Raw genomic sequence first — 19,140 nt, forward strand, 5'->3', positions numbered from 1 at the left:
AAATCACTTCCCAAACCTTTGCCGGATGTTTTTTTTTCATGCTGGTCGGCTGTGTTGTTTTAACGGCGTTGACAGATCTGCAGTCTCAGATGATCCTTCCACCTTAGATTCTTTTGACTGTTCTAGTTGTTTTATTTCTTTAAAAAGTCTTTTTACTTCTCTATCAAAACCTCTGTATTCGAGATCAATATCTCTGGCTTGTTTTTTGTTTTCATATATGCGATATATCCATTTAACAAGATTATCAGCAGTTACTTTTTCAAATTCAGGTTTTAAGTATTTAGATCTATTAGACATAATAACTAATACTTTTCCAGGCAATTCTCTCTTTTTAGTATTTTTAATATCTTCGACTGCACCCTCCTTAAATTTTGCAATCAATTCAATATTTTCCTTTACTAGTTTGGATTTTTCCTTTTCGCCGACTTCAGGTGGCGCTTCTGACGCATCTAGGAAAACTTCTTCGGGTGGTTTTGTTACAACTTCCCTGATAGCAGTGACCGCCCTGGTAGCTGCTTCAGCGGATCGTTCAGCTGCGGCTGCTAGCCGTCTTGTCGCAACATTTTGTTGCTGAGCAGTATGCGATAATGATGTGGTAACAGGCTTAAACAGTAGTTCAGTTGATTCTGTAAAACCTTCCTTAGCTTCTTGCTGTAATTGTGAATTTTATTTGAAATCCTCCTTTACAGGGATATATTTCTTAGGTGCTTCTTCTCGCTCCCTGGACAACCTGGCTGTGTAAGATTCCGAGTGTACCATTATTGGTATAAGTAGTTTTTAAATTATGTCCTCGGTCGGGTTTTCACGCAAGCAGCAGAGGGGGCGACGACAACAAAACGGCGACAATTGAGTTTACAACGGCAGCTTCCTAAAAGTTGTCTTTGTAGATTAAGGCTTTATTTCGGCATTTGGAGGCTTCCTAAAAGTTGTAGGGTTCGCCCTCCATAAAAGGGTTATTTCGGCATTTGGATGCTTCCTAAAAGTTGTAGGGTTCGCCCTCCATAAAAGGGTTATTTCGGCATTTGGAGGCTTCCTAAAAGTTGTAGGGTTTGCCCTCTCTGCTGCTACAAGTGTCTCAGGTGGTGAAAACAAATTAATTTCGATGCGACTGCATACACGAATACACGGCTACTCCGAAATGCATTGCTTGCAGCCACACAAAGCGGTATGAATACCATCAGTAATTTATAATCGGTGGCAATCCAGGATAAAATAATCAGTGCGGCTGAGTTTGAGATTGTCTTTTCTCCAGAACAAAGGAAATACACTGAGTGCTTGGTTCTGTTTCAGCAAAAAAAAGTCTAAGAAAATAACGATATGGAATAGGTTCAGACACATTATATCAGATATGGAACGCTTTCAAATATTGTTATGATAACAATAAAAAGGATTCATATTGTATAGTTAGTAGCCTAAATAGACATAAGGCGGTCGTAGCAGAAACCCTACCGATGTTAAGGCATCATATGTCTGTGACAATGTTACAATCCAATGACATGGGAAAATAGAAAAATGTAGTAAAAAGGATAAATGAACTCCTCAAATTGAAAATATTACAGCGGTATAATCACACATTGTGATACAAATCGTAGAATAGACTTTAAATTATCGACATGGAGAAGAAAAAGGCAAAGAGATAACAAAGGATATGTGTGATAATATCAAAACCGAATTGTCGTTTCAAAAGCATAAGGATTATCCACAGTTTCGGTAGTAAACGGTATTGATTATCACTTACACGCAAAAGCCCGAGCATCGATCGCAAAACATTAGCTGCTACAGTGTGTGTGTGTGTGTGTGTGTGTGTGTGTGATTTGGATTTTTCATTCATTGTACTGGACTCGCACTGCATATTGAACGGCATCATATGCTTGCCTCTAGAAGTAAGCTCGTCAGGATTTGTTTCTACAATCACTGCCGAGTAGTATCAAATGCTGGTGTTTTAACAACAACAACCCCCCCCCCCCGTTTAAAAAACGTTTTGGGGCACAGTTCCATCCATACAAGACTCTACCCTAATGACTGGTTCACTCACATCACGTGTTTGGGTTGCTTACACCCTTGTGGAAAAAATTAAAAGTGATTAACATGCAACGGTCACTTCCGGGCAAAATTGTCCGGGGGCGGGGAGTGTAGAGGAGAGAACGGGTGGAAGTGACACAAAGGTTACAAAACAGGCAAAACATCTACTCTGATACTGCGTAAGTATTTAGATTTTAGAGCACAACAAAAACATATTGACAGCACCACAAACTATTCTACATGTAAATATAACGAGCATTCAAGTGTCGTTCTTTTACTGGCTTCGGTTTAATCACGTGAGTCCGAAATTAAATATTTATATTCCGAAGTTTCAGCAGAAAGTCCACGTGGCAGCAGATAATAAACCGGTAACGGTATCTCAACGTAATATTCAGAAGTGAATCTTTAAAAAGAAGTCACGAAAATAGTATGTCAACATTCAATATGGCGTCAGAAGGTAGAAAGTCCTGACTCATCACAATTTTGCTTCATTTTCGTCCTTTTTAAGTATACAAGCAATACTTAAAGCAATCGGAAATACGATTGTGTGTTCATTTAAGTAACGTCATCGCGGGATATATAGATAACTGCTGAATCGGTGAGCGTGGAGTTCATTGAAACAACATCTGTAGTTGAACCATTTTAAACTACGCCGACACTGCAAAACAAAACAATTTATTACAAAAGAAACTAAGTTATATTTGTATTGTAACTAGTTGGAATGTATGTTTTATGAAAATATTTGCATCATTATTTCAAGTACGAGTGATCATAAGAAACTTTTTATTATGCTGTCGTAGGTGATCTCTTGAATGTCACATATTTTCGAGGTATAAAGTCAAAACATCTTAGGTAAAACTAACCCATAAAGAGTAAGAACAAAAAGGTAAAAACCATTAGGAGATTTGCCCGAGTTTAGTATTTTTAGCAGTGATTCTTGTTTTGTTGATTATGGCTGCAAACGTTGACGCTGCCAAATTACATGCTTCAGGATATACCCAGTTTTCTCTGATCCTTCCCATCCCATTTTTGATATATATTTGGACATTTATGTTGGATTGTAGGATCAGAATAATTTTCCTATCTTATAGTTGGAAATTGCTGACACCATGTGGTGTCATCATAGGGTAGTACTAATATTAGTACCCTTACTCATACCTCGTGGACAGGATACTAACATGAGCATAAACATGTAAATGGAGCAAGCCAGGTGTGATTCACACCCAGTGCTCTTTTAGCCCAATAATAACAATTTGAACATATTCCTTGTATATAATCCAATAAATTTAGTAGTCTTCTTATTTAATACCGGAAATATTGAAAATCATTGTAGAAATAGTTGTAAGATCTTGTTTATCATTTTTATTCGATATTTTCGTTTATATCTCGTCTGCCATAATAGTTCAAATAATGATTACTTCCGTTCTCAGCCTCATTTGTTTGTGTGCCATGTAAGGACGTTGAGGCCTTATTTTGGAAAACGTAAACAAATTGTACAAATTTGGCACAGTTTGAGTCAGAAATTCTGTGCATTAAAAGTAAATACGGTTTATCTGCAAGTTTGAATTCCACCAAGAAGCAATTATTCGCCACTTGATTGATAATAACATAGCGTAGAATATCCAAATATGGTCTGGCAAGCCTTACATAGAAAAGGGGTGACGGTGAGTCTCGAATTATCTGTCATGTTGGACACGGTGAGGTCAGTGTAACCATGCCAATTTATTTTATCGTGTAAGGGCTTAATAAATTAAAAATAAGCCAAACTTCTTTCACAACATGATAATACTTACGTAGTAGATTTGTACACTGTTTGTTTTTCTGACTTTAGTGGTGATAATTTTTGCTCCATTACATGATATGGGATCAGTTCGTAGCCTCAGTCACAACAAATCAAGTTGAGGCTGTGACATCGTAGCTAATCATAGGGTAGCGACTTATTAGCCAGCCTAGAAAACTTTAATGACTTTTTAATGGGATGTACTTGCGTGAAATTGATAGGAATATGATCTATTTTCTCCGAAATTGTGAGTATAACATTTGTGAATCTGGTTTTCAACAAGCTGCTGCAACAGTGAGATTTCTGGTTGTTGCTTATATTTCTGTTGAGATATATTTGGACATTTATGTTGGATTGTAGGATCAGAGTAATTTTCCTATCTTATAGTTGGAATTTGCTGACACCATGTGGTGTCATCACAGGGTGGCGTGTCCTAGAAAACTTTAATGATGTTTTAGTGGGATATACTTGCATGAAATTGATGGGAATATGATTTATTTTCTCGGAAATTACGAGTATAACATTTGTAAATCTGGTTTTCAACAAGCTGCTGCAACAGTGACAGATTTCTGGTTGTTGCTTTCAGAGTAAATATTTTGAAAACTTTTTATTTTCCTTAAAGATACATGATTTTCATATATACTTTAGATTTGTTTTCCTACAACAACTTTGGAAATGGTTTATTGTTCACATGACTATTGAACTTCTGATGTCATTGACTTGTTAGTCTGGTTCTCTGCTTCATATGCTCCATGCATCGCATATGAATTCATATAGAGGAGTGCATAAAAACCAGGGAACCAGACTATTGACATGTAGGTTGCCAGATTTGTGTAGTCCTGTGACTAGCAATGCAAATGGTGAGTTCCAGATCAAATTTCATGAACCCTTTTATTTCATCTCATCTGTCAGCAGATTACAGACATAACGAATATTATACTTAAAATTTCTCAGATAATAAATCATATTCCTATCGATTTCATGCAGGTATATCTCGTTGAAAGGTTGTTCAAGTTTGCCAGGCTGGCTAGTAAGCAGTTATCCTGTGCTGACACAGTGTGGTGTCAGTGAATTCCAAATGTTTGATTGGCAAAAATCTCAACCCTACACCCCAACATTAATGCCCAAATATCAAAAATGGGGTGGGAAGGGTAAGAGGAAACTCAGATTAGATCCAAGACAGGTTTATGAGATTTTATTTGATATCTTTTTGTTAAAAAAGTTCAATTAATTAAAAAAAATGTTCTTTTTCCTAGATGCTTCTTTGTTTTCTAGGTTGATGATGTGTACACATTTGAACATCTAATGTAGTCCTTGATCTTGATGAGTTTAGCAGCAGAGGGGGCGAATCCTACAAAGGTCTAGAGACCACCAAATGATAAAATAAGCCTTAAAAAAAAAGCTAATCCTACAACAAAACGAGACTTCCAAATGCTAAAATAAGCCTTCAGAAAGGGGGGGGGGATTCTACAACAGCAACGAGACAAAAAAACGCGACCCCCCCCCCCCAACTTGTTGTCGCCGCCCGGGGCTGCTCTCTTCGAGTTTCTCACGTTAACCATACAATGTATCAAGTCCGATACGGTATCGTGTCCGCGGGTCGTGTAAATTTATTGTCACAAATCCATGCGGGGTTCTTTGAGCGCGACTAAAGAAATTTTTGAATTTATTTATGTCCATATCACCGCTACACCATGTCTGATGAATGTTTCTCAGCGTGTGAACATCAACTCCATTAAACACCGCAAGAAGATTACAGTTGTCTCTAATTACTTTAGGAATTTGTGTATAACGCTGAGTAACATAAATCACATCAGTGTTTTTATGACGACCCCGGGAAAATATTCTTGCAGGATTTTTTTGCTTGTCCAGCATCACATCATCATACACTACTAGGTTATTTATTTCCCCGTTAAGGTCTTCCACGGACGGAGCTTCTTCAATATCAGTTATAAATTCAACAACATCCTTGCCGTCTTCACTCAGCGCTTTTGCACTCTCATTAAAATCTTTTATAACATCATAACAACGTTGATCATCCACAGACGGAGCTATCAAGTATAGTTTGTCCCATTTCATCCACTTCATTATCATGTTCAGTAGCAGTTGCGTTTTACCTGATCCTGACGGTCCTATGATGATCATTCTGATAGAATTTGGTAGCACGGAATTATGCTTGACTGGTTCTTTCCTTCGCGTCGCAGAAAAATCAGTGATCTCCATTTGTATATAAGGAATATTAATTATGGATTTATATTGTGTAAAGTGTAAGGCACGAACCCCTACAAACGACATAACAACCATTACAACAAAAAATAACAGACAAGCACTTTCTGGTAAGTGTGCGCGATGTGGCACAAAAAAATTTAGATTTCAAAAAAAAAGCCTGACAAAGTCAGCGGAGGTGACATTGCAGCAACCCTCGGACGACTTCCAGGTACCCCTTGGGCTAAGTATCCCGGAGAAAAGCATCTCCCAGGATACAATTACTGCGGTCCAGGGACCCGACTAGATATCAGACTTGATGAACAGTCTAAACCAAAACCGGGAGAGTATCCGATAAACGCTATCGACGCAGCGTGTCACATACATGATGTTGCTTATCGAAGTAAAGATCTACAAGACGGGCATATCGCGGATGTGAAATTAATTCATGCACTAAGCGCCATAAAAAATAAATCATTTAAGGAGTCACTCGCTAATTGGTTAGTAAGATCAGCGATGAAATCTAAATTAGCATTAGGCGCTGGATAATTAATAACAATGGAAGCATTTCCAATGCAAGCGATTTATTATTCCCCAATCGGATACTGGAGAGGTAACTCAGCAATTAATAAACTCGCCAACGCGGCATCAGTAACACGCGAGGTTGCCAAAAATTGGCTATCAAAACAAGCAATATGGCAAATCTACTTACCACCACCTCGACAAATCAATTTTGCACATTTTGATGTTAGTGTGCCCAATGAAGTTCATCAGGCTGACATACTATTCCTGCCTCATGATACTGTCCGTAGAAAAATATACAAATACGCGCTAACAGTAGTTGATGTTGCCAGTAGATACAAAGAAGCAGAACCGTTAGCGACTAAAACAGCGTCCGAAGTCGCCTCTGCGTTTAAACGAATTTATCAACGAGGACCTCTAAACTGGCCACGATTATTACAAGTTGATCCTGGCAAGGAATTTCAGGGCGCGGTGTCATCACTGACAAAGCAGCATAACGTTACCATACGACGAGGACATACTGAAATTCATCGGGATCAGGCAATTGTTGAGCGATTTAATAGAACACTCGCTGAGAGATTATTCGGATACCAGTACGCGAGGGAATTCATTTACGATACGAGATCTCGTGAATGGGTTGCAAGACTGCCAAACGTGATAGCCGCACTGAATAATGAAATTACCAGAACAACAAACATGAGACCTGTAAATTCAATCACAAAAAAATATATACCCCGCGTCAGTGAACGCGGACAACAGCAACAAAATGTTTCAACGCAGCCAGGGACGCTAGCGTCCCCACTGCTGGGTAATGTCACCGTTAGGTATTTATACGAACCAGGCGAACTAGAAGGAGGAAAAAAAAGAGCAACCGATCCCACATGGAGTGTTACTACACATAAGATATCCAGCATAACCAGATCAACTGGGAGAAACGCAATCTACAGATTAGATTCGACTGCTCCTCAACGCGGATTTAAACGCGAGCAACTTCAGGTGATTCCCGAGGATACACAATTACCACCCCGATCACTAAAGTGATCCGCACTGAAGTGATTCAATCATTTAAATAACTGCAGCAACACCTCTGCGTCGGTTACACTCAAGACAGGTCAACATCACATTTTCACGTGTATGACCGCGACTGCTATCTATTCTATCTACGGTGAATTGCCTTGGGTCGTTTTTCGAATACTGCCACAGCAATAAACAATTACAACTCGCACAGTGATTATTCTGCTGTTGTTGTAATTGTATTACAAATTCAACATCCAAACTTTGTTTGGGATCAAACTCTCTACCATTTTTTTTGTCGCTCTGTTTGTAACCGGCTAATTTCTTTCTTATTGTGTCATCAGCGATTGAGCTGTCGTTGACAACATCATCTAATACAATTCTTCGTAACTGACCTATCCTTCTTACTCTTGACACGGCTAAATAAACTAAATTTGACCACTCGATGCGATCATCAACAATCCAAACTGTTGTATCTGAAATAGTTAGTCCCTGCGAACTGTGGATGGTCATAGCGTATCCTAGCGTCCACGGGGATTTGCTCATTTTCAGTGCCTGTTCAACAGCATCAACATCAACTGTGACAATATCATTTAATACTAAATTCTGTTTCTCCGGACCCGACGCAGTCAGGCGCCCTGGAATATCAACATCAATATTCTGCAATCGCGTATCAGCTGGTCTATAACACAACGGCACTGGCAACATGGGAAATTTCTTCTGATGTAACTGAAATAACCGCTGCTGAAGTGTGTCCCTGACTATCTTTCTACTTGCCACTATGAGATCACCTGGTTTCCACGTTTCCCAAAAGTCGCTCAGCTCCGTCTCTGGAATTATTTCACGCATTATCTCACACTGGACTTTATTGGTTTGTAGCCTGATCAACGCCTTAAACTCTTTCAGCGTTTCATCGAGTGCTCTAACATCGTTAGTTATTTCCTCATAATAATCTACAAAAGTTTTCAGCCACTCGTGTGGAGATTCACCTGTAAATGGCGGTGGTTGACCATGATCGCCGCACATCACCACTGCGGTATTTTTCTTTAGCAACCAATCCAGAAACTGTTTTAATATATCTAACGGCACAGTGTCTATCTCATCCCAGATTATTTTCTCGGGAATATATTTCGTTCCCATTCGTTCAGGTGTCCACGTGCCGCCGCTGTATTTGAAAAAACTGTGATACGTGCACGCGTTAACATCCCGTTGTCTCATCTCCCTGGCAAGTCTGTGTGTGGGAGTCAGCACGACCAAGTCAGAACCGCGAAATAATTCAATCGCTCGAGTTGTTTTACCAGAACCACCGGGACCGTTCAGATAAACTGTTTTGTGTCTTGTAACAGGATCGTGCACCGGCGGCAACAACGAAGTTGCCCCCGACGAAACCATCGAAGACATTTCTGCGCTGCGATACTCATCCACGATTTCAACGTCAGCTGATTCACAATATCCGTGTAACATTTCATTCTTTATTCTCCACGAGCCCCACGATGGATCATCCGATATAACATTATTCAACACCGCTAAGTGTTTTTTATTAATATAAAATGAATCCGTTGCAACTCTTACTGCGTCAACGGGGAATCTATTAATCATCGACAACAAATTTATGGATACATAAGCTAGCATCGAAGATCTCAAATGTGTGTACTGAGATGATTCTCCGTCGATATAACTAAAAACAGTCCCTAGTTTTTCTCCGTTTGACAGAAACACATCTTCGCGTTTACAGAACATGTTGTTCGTGGCTGCATCAGCGACAACAAGATCCAATTCAGTCTTGTCCATGATTAATCGACTGTGATGTTGTTTATGATCATACGCTCCACCTTGAGTGAATTTTCCTATTATTTTTCGTCCTAGATCTTTTGCTGTGCTTGCATCATTTTTGATAATATCGTCGATAGAAGCTTCTGGATATTCTCGTGACCAATCTTCGATGACTTCTTGTGACGTAACCGGAGTTGGCAACCAAACTTCGGTTTGACGACAATAACATATAATCGCTTCGCTGACCGTCAGCGACAACAGTATTCGACTGTCAAGCATGTATCGCAATAACACTATCGGTGCCCATCGCTGTTCAACGAAATGTCTGCCAAACCAAACATAACACACAGGATGTAAATCCTTAGCGAATTTAAACGACGACACACAAGCAAATCCGGTCAAGTCAAAATCAGGCAATGGTCCGTTTACAGCAACTCTTGTCATCGAGTTTGTAACGTGGCCAAACCGTTTAAAATATTCGCTGCATTCTCCACGCCCAAGGAAACTTCCTGGATAACACGCCGTCATGTCCACGGATATCATATCGCGGTAATCATACCGAGTATTCCACAAACCGCCGTGTCCGTATTCGACACAGCTCTGTTGGATATCCCCAAGGAAACTTTTCGGAGTTGGTCTCCATGAATTTCGTTCCCGGGCTACATGCGCGGCAACACCCGGGACAGTAAAACAGTGTCGCAGTAACGTATCAGTGTCCGTCGCATGATATTTTTCTGCGAGTTTTTTCATTTCGTGCTGTAACGCCGCCGTTCTGTATATTTCCCCGTCGGGTCTCACAAACTGATTATATTCTCCATCTTCGCTCGAGAATAACCACACCGACACTGGATCGGTTTTACTTATCCGATGAATACAATCAAACATATTTCCCGAGTAATACTTCACAACACGGTCTCGCGGAAATATTCTAACCCGGTCAGTCCAAGCGTGACTGTTATGATCGATAATATTTATTGAAGCTCCATTGCGATTGTATTTACACGCATACAATACCGTACCGGTTAACGATGAAACCGTTATAGGAAATCTCAGCGAGCGTTCCAACGCGGCAACATCATTTATTGACGCTCCTGTATCCGCTACTCGTTTAGCCCATTCTGTTATTTTATTTTTTCTGATCTCGGTTAGACCATTTCCACGTGGTGCATTTTTAAAATGTTCCATTACTCGCTCAGCTACACAATTCATCCTTGACTCTGTCAACGGCGACACCCTCATCGGGGCGAGTTTATCGACACTTGGTTTCTTTATCGGATAAATTCCATAAACGACCGCGGTCACAGGATACGCTCTGGCATAATACGGTTTATCAATCCCAACAAGTACTCCCGGGTTTGAGTCTTTGCTCAACAAAATGGTTTTTCCGCGCGGATCAAGAACAGGGTCTAGTTTGTCTCTGATAATCCACTTTCGGGTTCCCTCGTCGTCGACTCCAACAATAAATTTTATCTGCACGAAATATCTTCTATCGTCGAGATACTCAATTATATTACGCGCGATTGTATCGTTGATGGTACCATCAATGATGAAACTCAAGGAGTTTTCACGGGAAACTCTTCGAGGAGAAATGCTTTGCATTTCCGGGATAATTTTATACGAAGACCACGTGTGTGCGGCACCATCACGACGAAACTCTTCTTTGGCATCCTTGATAACACCAATTACCGTTGCTAACTCTCTTCGTCGACGATCAGTGGTTAACCGGTCAAGATCGAATCGAGAACCTGCGGGTTTTATTCTGGATAGTCTTTCAAAACTCATTATTATAATTAAGACAAGTATTTAAATAGACAAATATATTATATATAATGAACGGAAACTCAAAGAGTTTCTCATGCAAGTGGATCAAACTAAATTCATCAGCGCCGTGTAACAGACGTTGCAGAGGCGAATACTGTGGACAACATGCTCAACAGGTCCGCGGTGGGAGTCTAGGACCGATACCGTGTATCAGATGTGGCATTGGAGTACGAGGAAAAACGCAATTATGTTCAGCGTGTGGTGGAAAACGCTATCGAGAACTAAAACGGTATTATGATAAAAAATATCCAGCCTCGAACACTCTCTCGGAGCGTGATTACATAAATAAGTTTTCAGACAAATTATGAATTAGACAAATGATTTGCTTATAGTATAATGAATCAAGAATTCGTCCCCGAACAAGAATTTGTTCCACATCCAACTATTCCAAATTATGAAGCGTCACACGATGGTACAGTCAGACACTGCCGGCGACGGAAACCAATCGGTGTTGTATCCAATACCGGTTATCTAAAATTCCATGCTGGAGGAAAAGATTATCTCTGTCATCGTTTCGTCTATGAATGTTTCCATGGATTGATCCCTAAGGGTCTTGTCGTTGACCACGTTGACGGGAATCCGACCAATAATGCCATAAACAATCTTCGGATGGTCACGCAACGCAAGAACTGCTTACTGGGTAACACAGGTCATTGTAAAACAGTTGGAAAACGGGCTGTTAAGTCTCGAAATACAGAGACGGGCCAAGAAATGATATTTCAATCAATGGCCGCAGCTGGCAAATATTTCGGTATTTGTCAACCTTCGGTACAACGAGTCGCAAATGGGATCTACAAAACAGCATTTTCAAAAAAGCTCAAACAATATATTTCATTTTCCTACATACAGCTTATCCTCGACGATAACTCGTAAACACTCTCATGCAATTTAAAAATATAAAAAATATAATAATATGAATCACGAAAACATAAATGTCATAATTGTTGAACTCGAAAAATTGCAACAGCGTGGTTTTAATATTTTACTAAACGCTGAAACAATTATGTCAGATTTTGAATCGTTGAATGAGCGCGCCGGCAAGAACAATCTCGCCGCGTGTTATAGGTTCATTAAAAATATACAGAATTACGTTTACGGGTCACTTGCGTCGATAACTGACGATCAGGTATCTGAATTCGTTCCACTGTGCGGCGCAGTTGAGAAGATCAGGCTTGAATTGTCACAACAATATGAGACTCGAAAATTAATCAACACCAGGGTACGACGGCTACAAGGTCACATAAAGAATCTTGGAAACGCTAACACTTCCGAAAACTCTTCGAGTTCTGACACGGAAATGCCTACGGGTACTAGTGTTTGTGACTCCGTCGACGAAGTATGAAAGTGTCTCACGCTTTGTACATTTTCACGGTAAAAAAAAAATAATACATTTTTTTTTGCCCAAGCGTGGAAACTCGAAGAGTTTCTCATGCTAGCATCGCCAGAGAAATGTTTTACATTTTCAGAATTTGCTCGAGCGCGGGCGCATCAATACAACAATGAGAATAGTTCATAATCTGTTCTCGTTGACACCAAGCTGTGATCATATGATTTTGCTGTAACTGCGTCAATTGTGACGACGTCAACAAGAAGTCTTCGTTGCCATACACGTCAACGATTATTTTAACGGGGAAATACTGTTCCGAGAAACTCTTTGAGTTTCCAGAAACGCTAGCGTTTCCAAATGCGGTTTTTATTGCTTCGTGAAGAATTTGCTTATCATGAATATGAACTCGTGCGTGAATGTATTCACACATTATATACAACCGTTTTTTTTTAAATGTGTGAAACTCTTTGAGTTCGAGTGATGCAGAGCATTTCCAAAATGTGCTTTGCGCATTTTCAGGATTTCACCAGTAAGTTCACCGAGATTGTCTCGCCACGCAGGTCCAACAAATTTCCCCGTTGGTCGGTGAGTTTGAAATTTATCGTTGACAACCACGGATTATTACACCGTAGATAGACCACATTGATTGGTTCTTGCACAATCAGAAAACCAGGGGGGTCTTTTGGTGTGAACGTATACAGGATAAACCCCTGTTGGGCCGTAGTGTCAGCGCTAGCGCTGTAGCTACCGTCGATGACGTCACATACAAGATTGACCGCGATAACATCTGTGATATTTACGATCCCGACGGAGATGTGTCTGCCGTCCCCGGTAGTGCTGTTGTCGTGTCTTAAAATAACAGGTTGTGGTTTTGTTCGCGTGTACGCGGCAAGAATATCTTCGAAAGATTTCTCGATGAGATCCTTGACTGATTTTTTTAACTCGGGCACATTATATCCAGGGAGTTTAAACCCCGGAATATCTTCCACACGGATATTATTCAACGTCGCAAATTTTATTCTTCTGTCCGGGGTAGGATCAACCAAAAATCTTTGAATTACTATTTGATTTGTTTTTTCCATCAAGGATGCGAGTTTATTTAGTTTTTCTATGGTAGTGATAATTTTATTACGAGTCGCGATTTTATCACTGGAAGAAATATACTCTTGAAAATACCACCGCAATAGTCTTAGCTCTTCTTGATGATATTGTTTGATCAGATCAAATATATTTTCTACCAGGGTCACGTGTATATTAAGGGAACCAGGGTACCCGGTTCGGTAGAACCTTAACCCCAACCCGTCTTCGAAGGTATCCATGAAATAAACATCATCATATATTGGTGGAGTTTGAGGTCTACCCAATCTGTCGGTTCTTGGTCGTGCGAAAATGTCGTGTAGTTCTTGTTTATCGGTCTCGAAATCCGATTTTTTAGGTTCTGGTGGACCCTGTTCAAACCCCGGTTGTATTTGTGGCCATCCTAATACAGACCTGATTGAGCTGCTATTAATATCCACGGCGTATCCCGGTGTTGAGATTTCAATGACCGCAGACAGCGTTGGTTCATGAGCTGTTATAGATATTTTGGCTTCCTTGCCGGTGATTCGTTTTATTTGGCGTTGTATCTCATTGTTGATTTCTTCGATCTGATAACTCCCAGTGGGTACCGTAATTGTATCCCAGTCGAATTCGTCAGAGTCGGCTTTGGTTTTCCACGAAAACACAAACGAATTATTTGGCTGCTGACCACCAAATGATGCCGACCTGATATTGGGCCAGCTGTGATACACACTGAGCTTTGCTAATGCGATTTCACTCACACGAATTGGAGTTCGAAAATTAATACCGAATTCTGGTGTCGTCGAGGACACTGAGATCATTGTGGTCCTTACCGGTGTTGTGTTTGTGACTATTTGCTGAAGCAGTTCCTGTGGCGTTGCCATCAGTGACATTATTTATTTGTTTAGTTTTCAAATAGTCATTGTACGCATCTGACATTAGTTTGAATTCAGAATCTGATATCAACGCAGCATCGCTACTTTGCACGTCTAACGATGATGATATCAGCGATGATAATTTCTGATATGCGGTCGTGGCTGTATTTAATTTTGTCGTGTAATCGTGTAATTTCGTGTTAGCACACGAGGATATTTTTTTTGCTATGATGCCGAAAACTCCTGCCGTGGTTGTGGTCGCACAAACAGAGATCGTGGCAGCGACTACTGCAGTTACCGGAGTGACCGCTGATAGTATTACTCCCGCGGATGCAACAACGGCAGATACTGAATAAACCATAATGTCTAACACTGTTATGCGTCTGCGGTATTTTTTTACCTTTCGACTGGTTACTTCGATGACAGTTTTTAACTCAGATTGCCACTCACGGACTTGATTATATCGATATTGTTGAGCATCTGGAAATGTTTCGGATTTCAACGTTGACATTTATTTAAAAATCGCTGCCGATTTTCAATTACGCGGTCACCAACTCAGGCGTTGCAGCGACGAATTCCAAACACCACCAGTAAGATGTCGCGGTTAATTTCTTGTCTGCGGCTTCAAGCATAAATGTTTCCTCGGTTCCGCTGTTTAGTATTATAGTTACAACCCCGGAATACTTATCGGTGGAATGTCTCCAGGGAAACGTTGTGAAGATTTCAAATTTAGCGGCTGAAAACACAGACAACCTGTACACGCCAGTGACCGTTGCTGTGTATTTGATAGTGTTATTCTGTCGGGACCATGTTGCGAATCCCGATGATACCGTGATTACGATGTTGGTGATATGCCCGGGAGTAACTCCAGTGGGAACTTTAATCAAACTGGTTTTGTTAACGATCTCAGGAATTCCCGATACGATATCCTGCTGTGTTTGTTTGATCGTGCTGATGTCGGTCTTTACATCAGCGAGTTTCACATCGACGTCTGGGGGAGTTCCAAAGAACTTATCCACGGTCTCATCAGTTTTTGCGAAGTTTCTTTGGAGTCTTTTAAACCCGTTTACGTGAACATCATACTCTGACCGCAGCGTATTTAGTTTACCGTTGATGATGTCCACGTATTGTTTGTTTGACGCATCCTGGTCGGATTCGGGATTCGCTAACGCGGTTATTTTGTTGCCGCTCATGCTGAGTTCGCCGGTCATTACGTCGCCGGATTTTATTACTCTGTCGATGATTAGGCCAGCAACGAGTTGGTACTGCGTGTCGACGTATTGTTTATTTGCGGCATCTTCGAGACCTTCCGGATTTTTTAGAACGGTTATTTTGTTGCCGTTCATGCTGAGTTCGCCGGTCATTACGTCGCCGGCTTTTTTCACGCACTTGTCAACACCTTTATCAATACTGTCTTTGATGCTTGCGATTGATATGTTCGAGTCCTTGATCCGGCCGCCATCACTAAATGCAACGAAGTTATCCTTGGTAGCTCCAAGAACTCTGCGAATTAAATCATTCAACTTGATGTTGCTAGTTTTTAGTTTTCCTTGCCTGTCTTGAAAAATAGCAACTTCATCTGGGTCAACTCCAGCTATATTCAAAAGATTATCGACTTCATCTCGGGTCGCATATTTTGAGAGATCAACATCTGTGCCTGGTTTACCTCTTCGTGTGAAAGGTCTTCCGTAAATATCCACCATTATTCTTATTGCTGTTTTTCAAATGCGAGCATGAAAATGCTAAGCATTTCTCGATGCGGTATATTCATACACTACTCGATGCGGAGGAGTTGCTGGATTTCTTGAGATTGCATCAAGAACATTTAAAACCTCGTTCCCACAAATGGGCGGATCAATTAATGTTTGTGTTGGTAACGTCGACTGCCACACTGGAACATTAGAAAATCTGCTGTTGAGAGTGCGAGGCACTCCACGGACATACTTGAGAAACTCAACTGGCGGTGCTAAACCGTACGAATCGAAATAAATAATTCCGCGTGGATCGATCGCGTAAGCAACCCAGTGAGTTCCAGGACCGTCTTTGTTGTCGAGATTGATAATGCCAGTTTCTGGATTATTCGGTTGTTGCGGTAATTGATCTCGCATAAATACTCCTCTGAAATGTTTTATACGCAATCGCTTAACTGCATCGAGTAAATCAAAATTAGAAGCTGGAAGCTTCAACATCGGGGACACTTTGTGTTTCAGCGTTAGAATTTTTTTGGATACCATGATGCGGGAGTTCCCGGTAGTCTTAGCCCTGATCCGCGAGCGGATCTCCCCTTTTTTTTGTATCCTTTTCCCGTTGCCTTTTTTAGTGCCATTCCAGCTGCAGTTCCAACTGCACCGAGTGCTGCGGCTTTTGCTACGGCTGGTGCTGCCGCGGCAATCAACGCCGGTATTGCTGCGAGAAGAGGAAATATTCCACCGGTTTTAGTCATGTCCTTGATAGCTGCAGCAGAGAAATCAAGTCGGACACCGGTTTTTGCTGTTAGTGCCTTATTAAAATGTTTAAGCTGAGTATTAGTCAACGACAGCTTGTCTGGACCACCAGTAATCTGATCTCGTTTTAGTGTTATTGATGTCCCGCACGTGCTTGCGTTCTTTGATTGCAATTTCTTCGTTTGACCGGAAGTCAAGGTGACATTAACATGACTGTATGACATTATATCCTAAGTTTGATTTTAATTGCGTTACATATTCTCGATTGGAGCGTCGATGACCCTCATTCGTCCGCCAACACCTTCAAGCAGCATTGCTTTATCGGAGAGTATGACAGCGATCGCTCTAAAACCAGCAGGCGGGCCGGCGGGAAACTCACCTACACGAGCTTTGAAGTGTATATCAACGACAGATTGTTTTGTTAGATCCAAATGTTCCAGCGAAAAGTAATAAATCGGATACAGCGTTGTAAAATCCAGTTGTGATATCTGCAACCCGGTATCAATATTTTGATCACGTCCCATAAATGTCATCAAACGATGATACGCCCGTGCAACTTCATTTCGCTCATAATTTATTAATATATCCTCGGACGGTTCCTGATGCCCGTTTATCCGCAGCGAAACCTCAGAGACATTAAGTTTGTCAAATATCATATGACTCTGTAGTTGGGAAGTCAACCTCGCATTTTTCTGGAGTGCAACAAAAATATGTCGCGGCGCTGATATTCCCTGTTGTGATGCTATGTGCCACGTAAACTGCCCGAGACCGGCACCTTGAATGGAATCTGTTGATGTTGTTAACCACGATATCAGTGATTTACCGCCTGTGTCCATGAAAGAGAGTAATCGTTGCTCTTCAGTGATCGATGGGGACATCACTGGCATCCACAAAGCAAGCTTGAATAATATTACTTTACCGCCAGCAACACCGTCTTCTCGCCAGATGGCGTCAACGTCATCACTTTTTCGGTTAAGTACAACTGTATGATTGACTCCAAAAATAACCTTTCTGACATGTCTGCAAAATCCAAAGATGTGAGACAGTGGAATTGCGCATGAAAATCTCCTACGTTCACCTGATAACATTAATTTACGTGTAGCAAAACCTAAATTGTAATCTGGACTAGGCCTTAATATTGGAAATGCAGCACCTGGTCTGGCCGGAAATCCAGCCGGTTGCGGGTCCGTAGCAGTGCCTTGTGCTGTTTGTACTTGAATAGTAGATCTATGTTCAGGATGATCAGAATTATCCTTAGCGAACATCATAGTCGGACCAGCTGATCTAGTGTAATCATCTGAGTATCTCGCTAATCCCAGGATTGTTGTAGCAACGTCGACATTATCCTGAATTATTTCAATTTCTCTTCCGTCAATGCTGTATGAAGCACTTTTGAACAGCGCCATGATACCGTTATTAACAAAACCAACTCGAACATTTTCTCCGTATGCTGTATTAGCGACAACATCTGTTACAAGTTCACCCGTGACTTCAAGAAATGCTTCAGCGGGCAGGAAATATCTACTTGTATCCTGGACTCGTAATTCAATTCGTCCGCGTTGATTAGGTACTGTTGCCTCATAAGAATAATACTGATAATCGCGCACGGACTCATCTTTTAGTGTTGGTGCATCCATGTCGAACGCTGGATCAGATATAGGTTTGAACATTATATAAAATTATTGTCTTCTAAAACGAAATCCGCTTCCTGATATCAGGCTTGTATTTATTTGTTCGGGTGTTTGGGTTACAAGCTCTGCAAGTTTTTGATTGGCAGCCTGATTTATTACTTTACTGACGTCCGCGGGCATAAGTTCAGTACTGGCCAGTTTCACCGGTGGCGGTTTTTTTGATCTACGAGTTAACCGTAACAGTCTATCCTTGATTGACGCGAATGCCTTCCCGGCGAGATCACCAACAGATCCAAGGGCTTTATCCTTGACAACATCAATAGCTTTCATCGACAATTGTTTTGCAATCGGTAACACCTTAGGGGCTATTCTTGAAAACAAACCAGTAACTGTATCACCGAGACCATCTCCGTAGGTTGCTCTGTAGACTGGTAATCGCGAGTTCACTACGCGGACTGGTAACACACTAGCGTGTCTAGGTTGAGAATTGTGCACGATCATTTTATTTAATTATTGTTTCTCTAACTAAATTTATTAGTCGCTGTAGTAACCATCCGCAAGTTCATCAATGAGTCCCCGGTAAACGCCAATATCCATAATACCACGCTGAAATAGTCTCTGACAGATATCTGCGGCTTCATTTATAATTTCCGGAGAGTTGTTTCCG

At 41.0% G+C, this 19,140-nt stretch overlaps 1 protein-coding gene across 4 annotated transcripts in view; it reads left to right on the plus strand.

Annotated features, from left to right (window-relative positions):
• The first annotated feature begins 2,000 nt into the window (after positions 1 to 2,000).
• The window catches only part of LOC149805995 (ubiquitin domain-containing protein UBFD1-like), a 49,769-nt gene continuing 32,629 nt past the window's right edge, over positions 2,001 to 19,140 (plus strand). For 2 of the 4 annotated variants that reach the window (XM_089950811.1, XM_089950813.1), the window contains exon 1: positions 2,442 to 2,620. Coding sequence is in view for 1 of the 4 variants with exons in the window: in XM_089950810.1 (XP_089806936.1) it covers positions 2,452 to 2,479 (28 nt within the window). In the remaining 3 variants the exon portion in view is untranslated. Of the gene's footprint in view, positions 2,202 to 2,411; positions 2,621 to 19,140 lie in introns of those variants that run through there. The other 2 variants (XM_089950814.1, XM_089950810.1) reach the window with 2 other exon arrangements.

This window comes from Sinohyriopsis cumingii, chromosome 2 (assembly GCF_028554795.1).
Source record: "Sinohyriopsis cumingii isolate HCF-2022 chromosome 2, ASM2855479v2, whole genome shotgun sequence".
In the NCBI taxonomy this organism is placed as follows: domain Eukaryota; kingdom Metazoa; phylum Mollusca; class Bivalvia; order Unionida; family Unionidae; genus Sinohyriopsis; species Sinohyriopsis cumingii.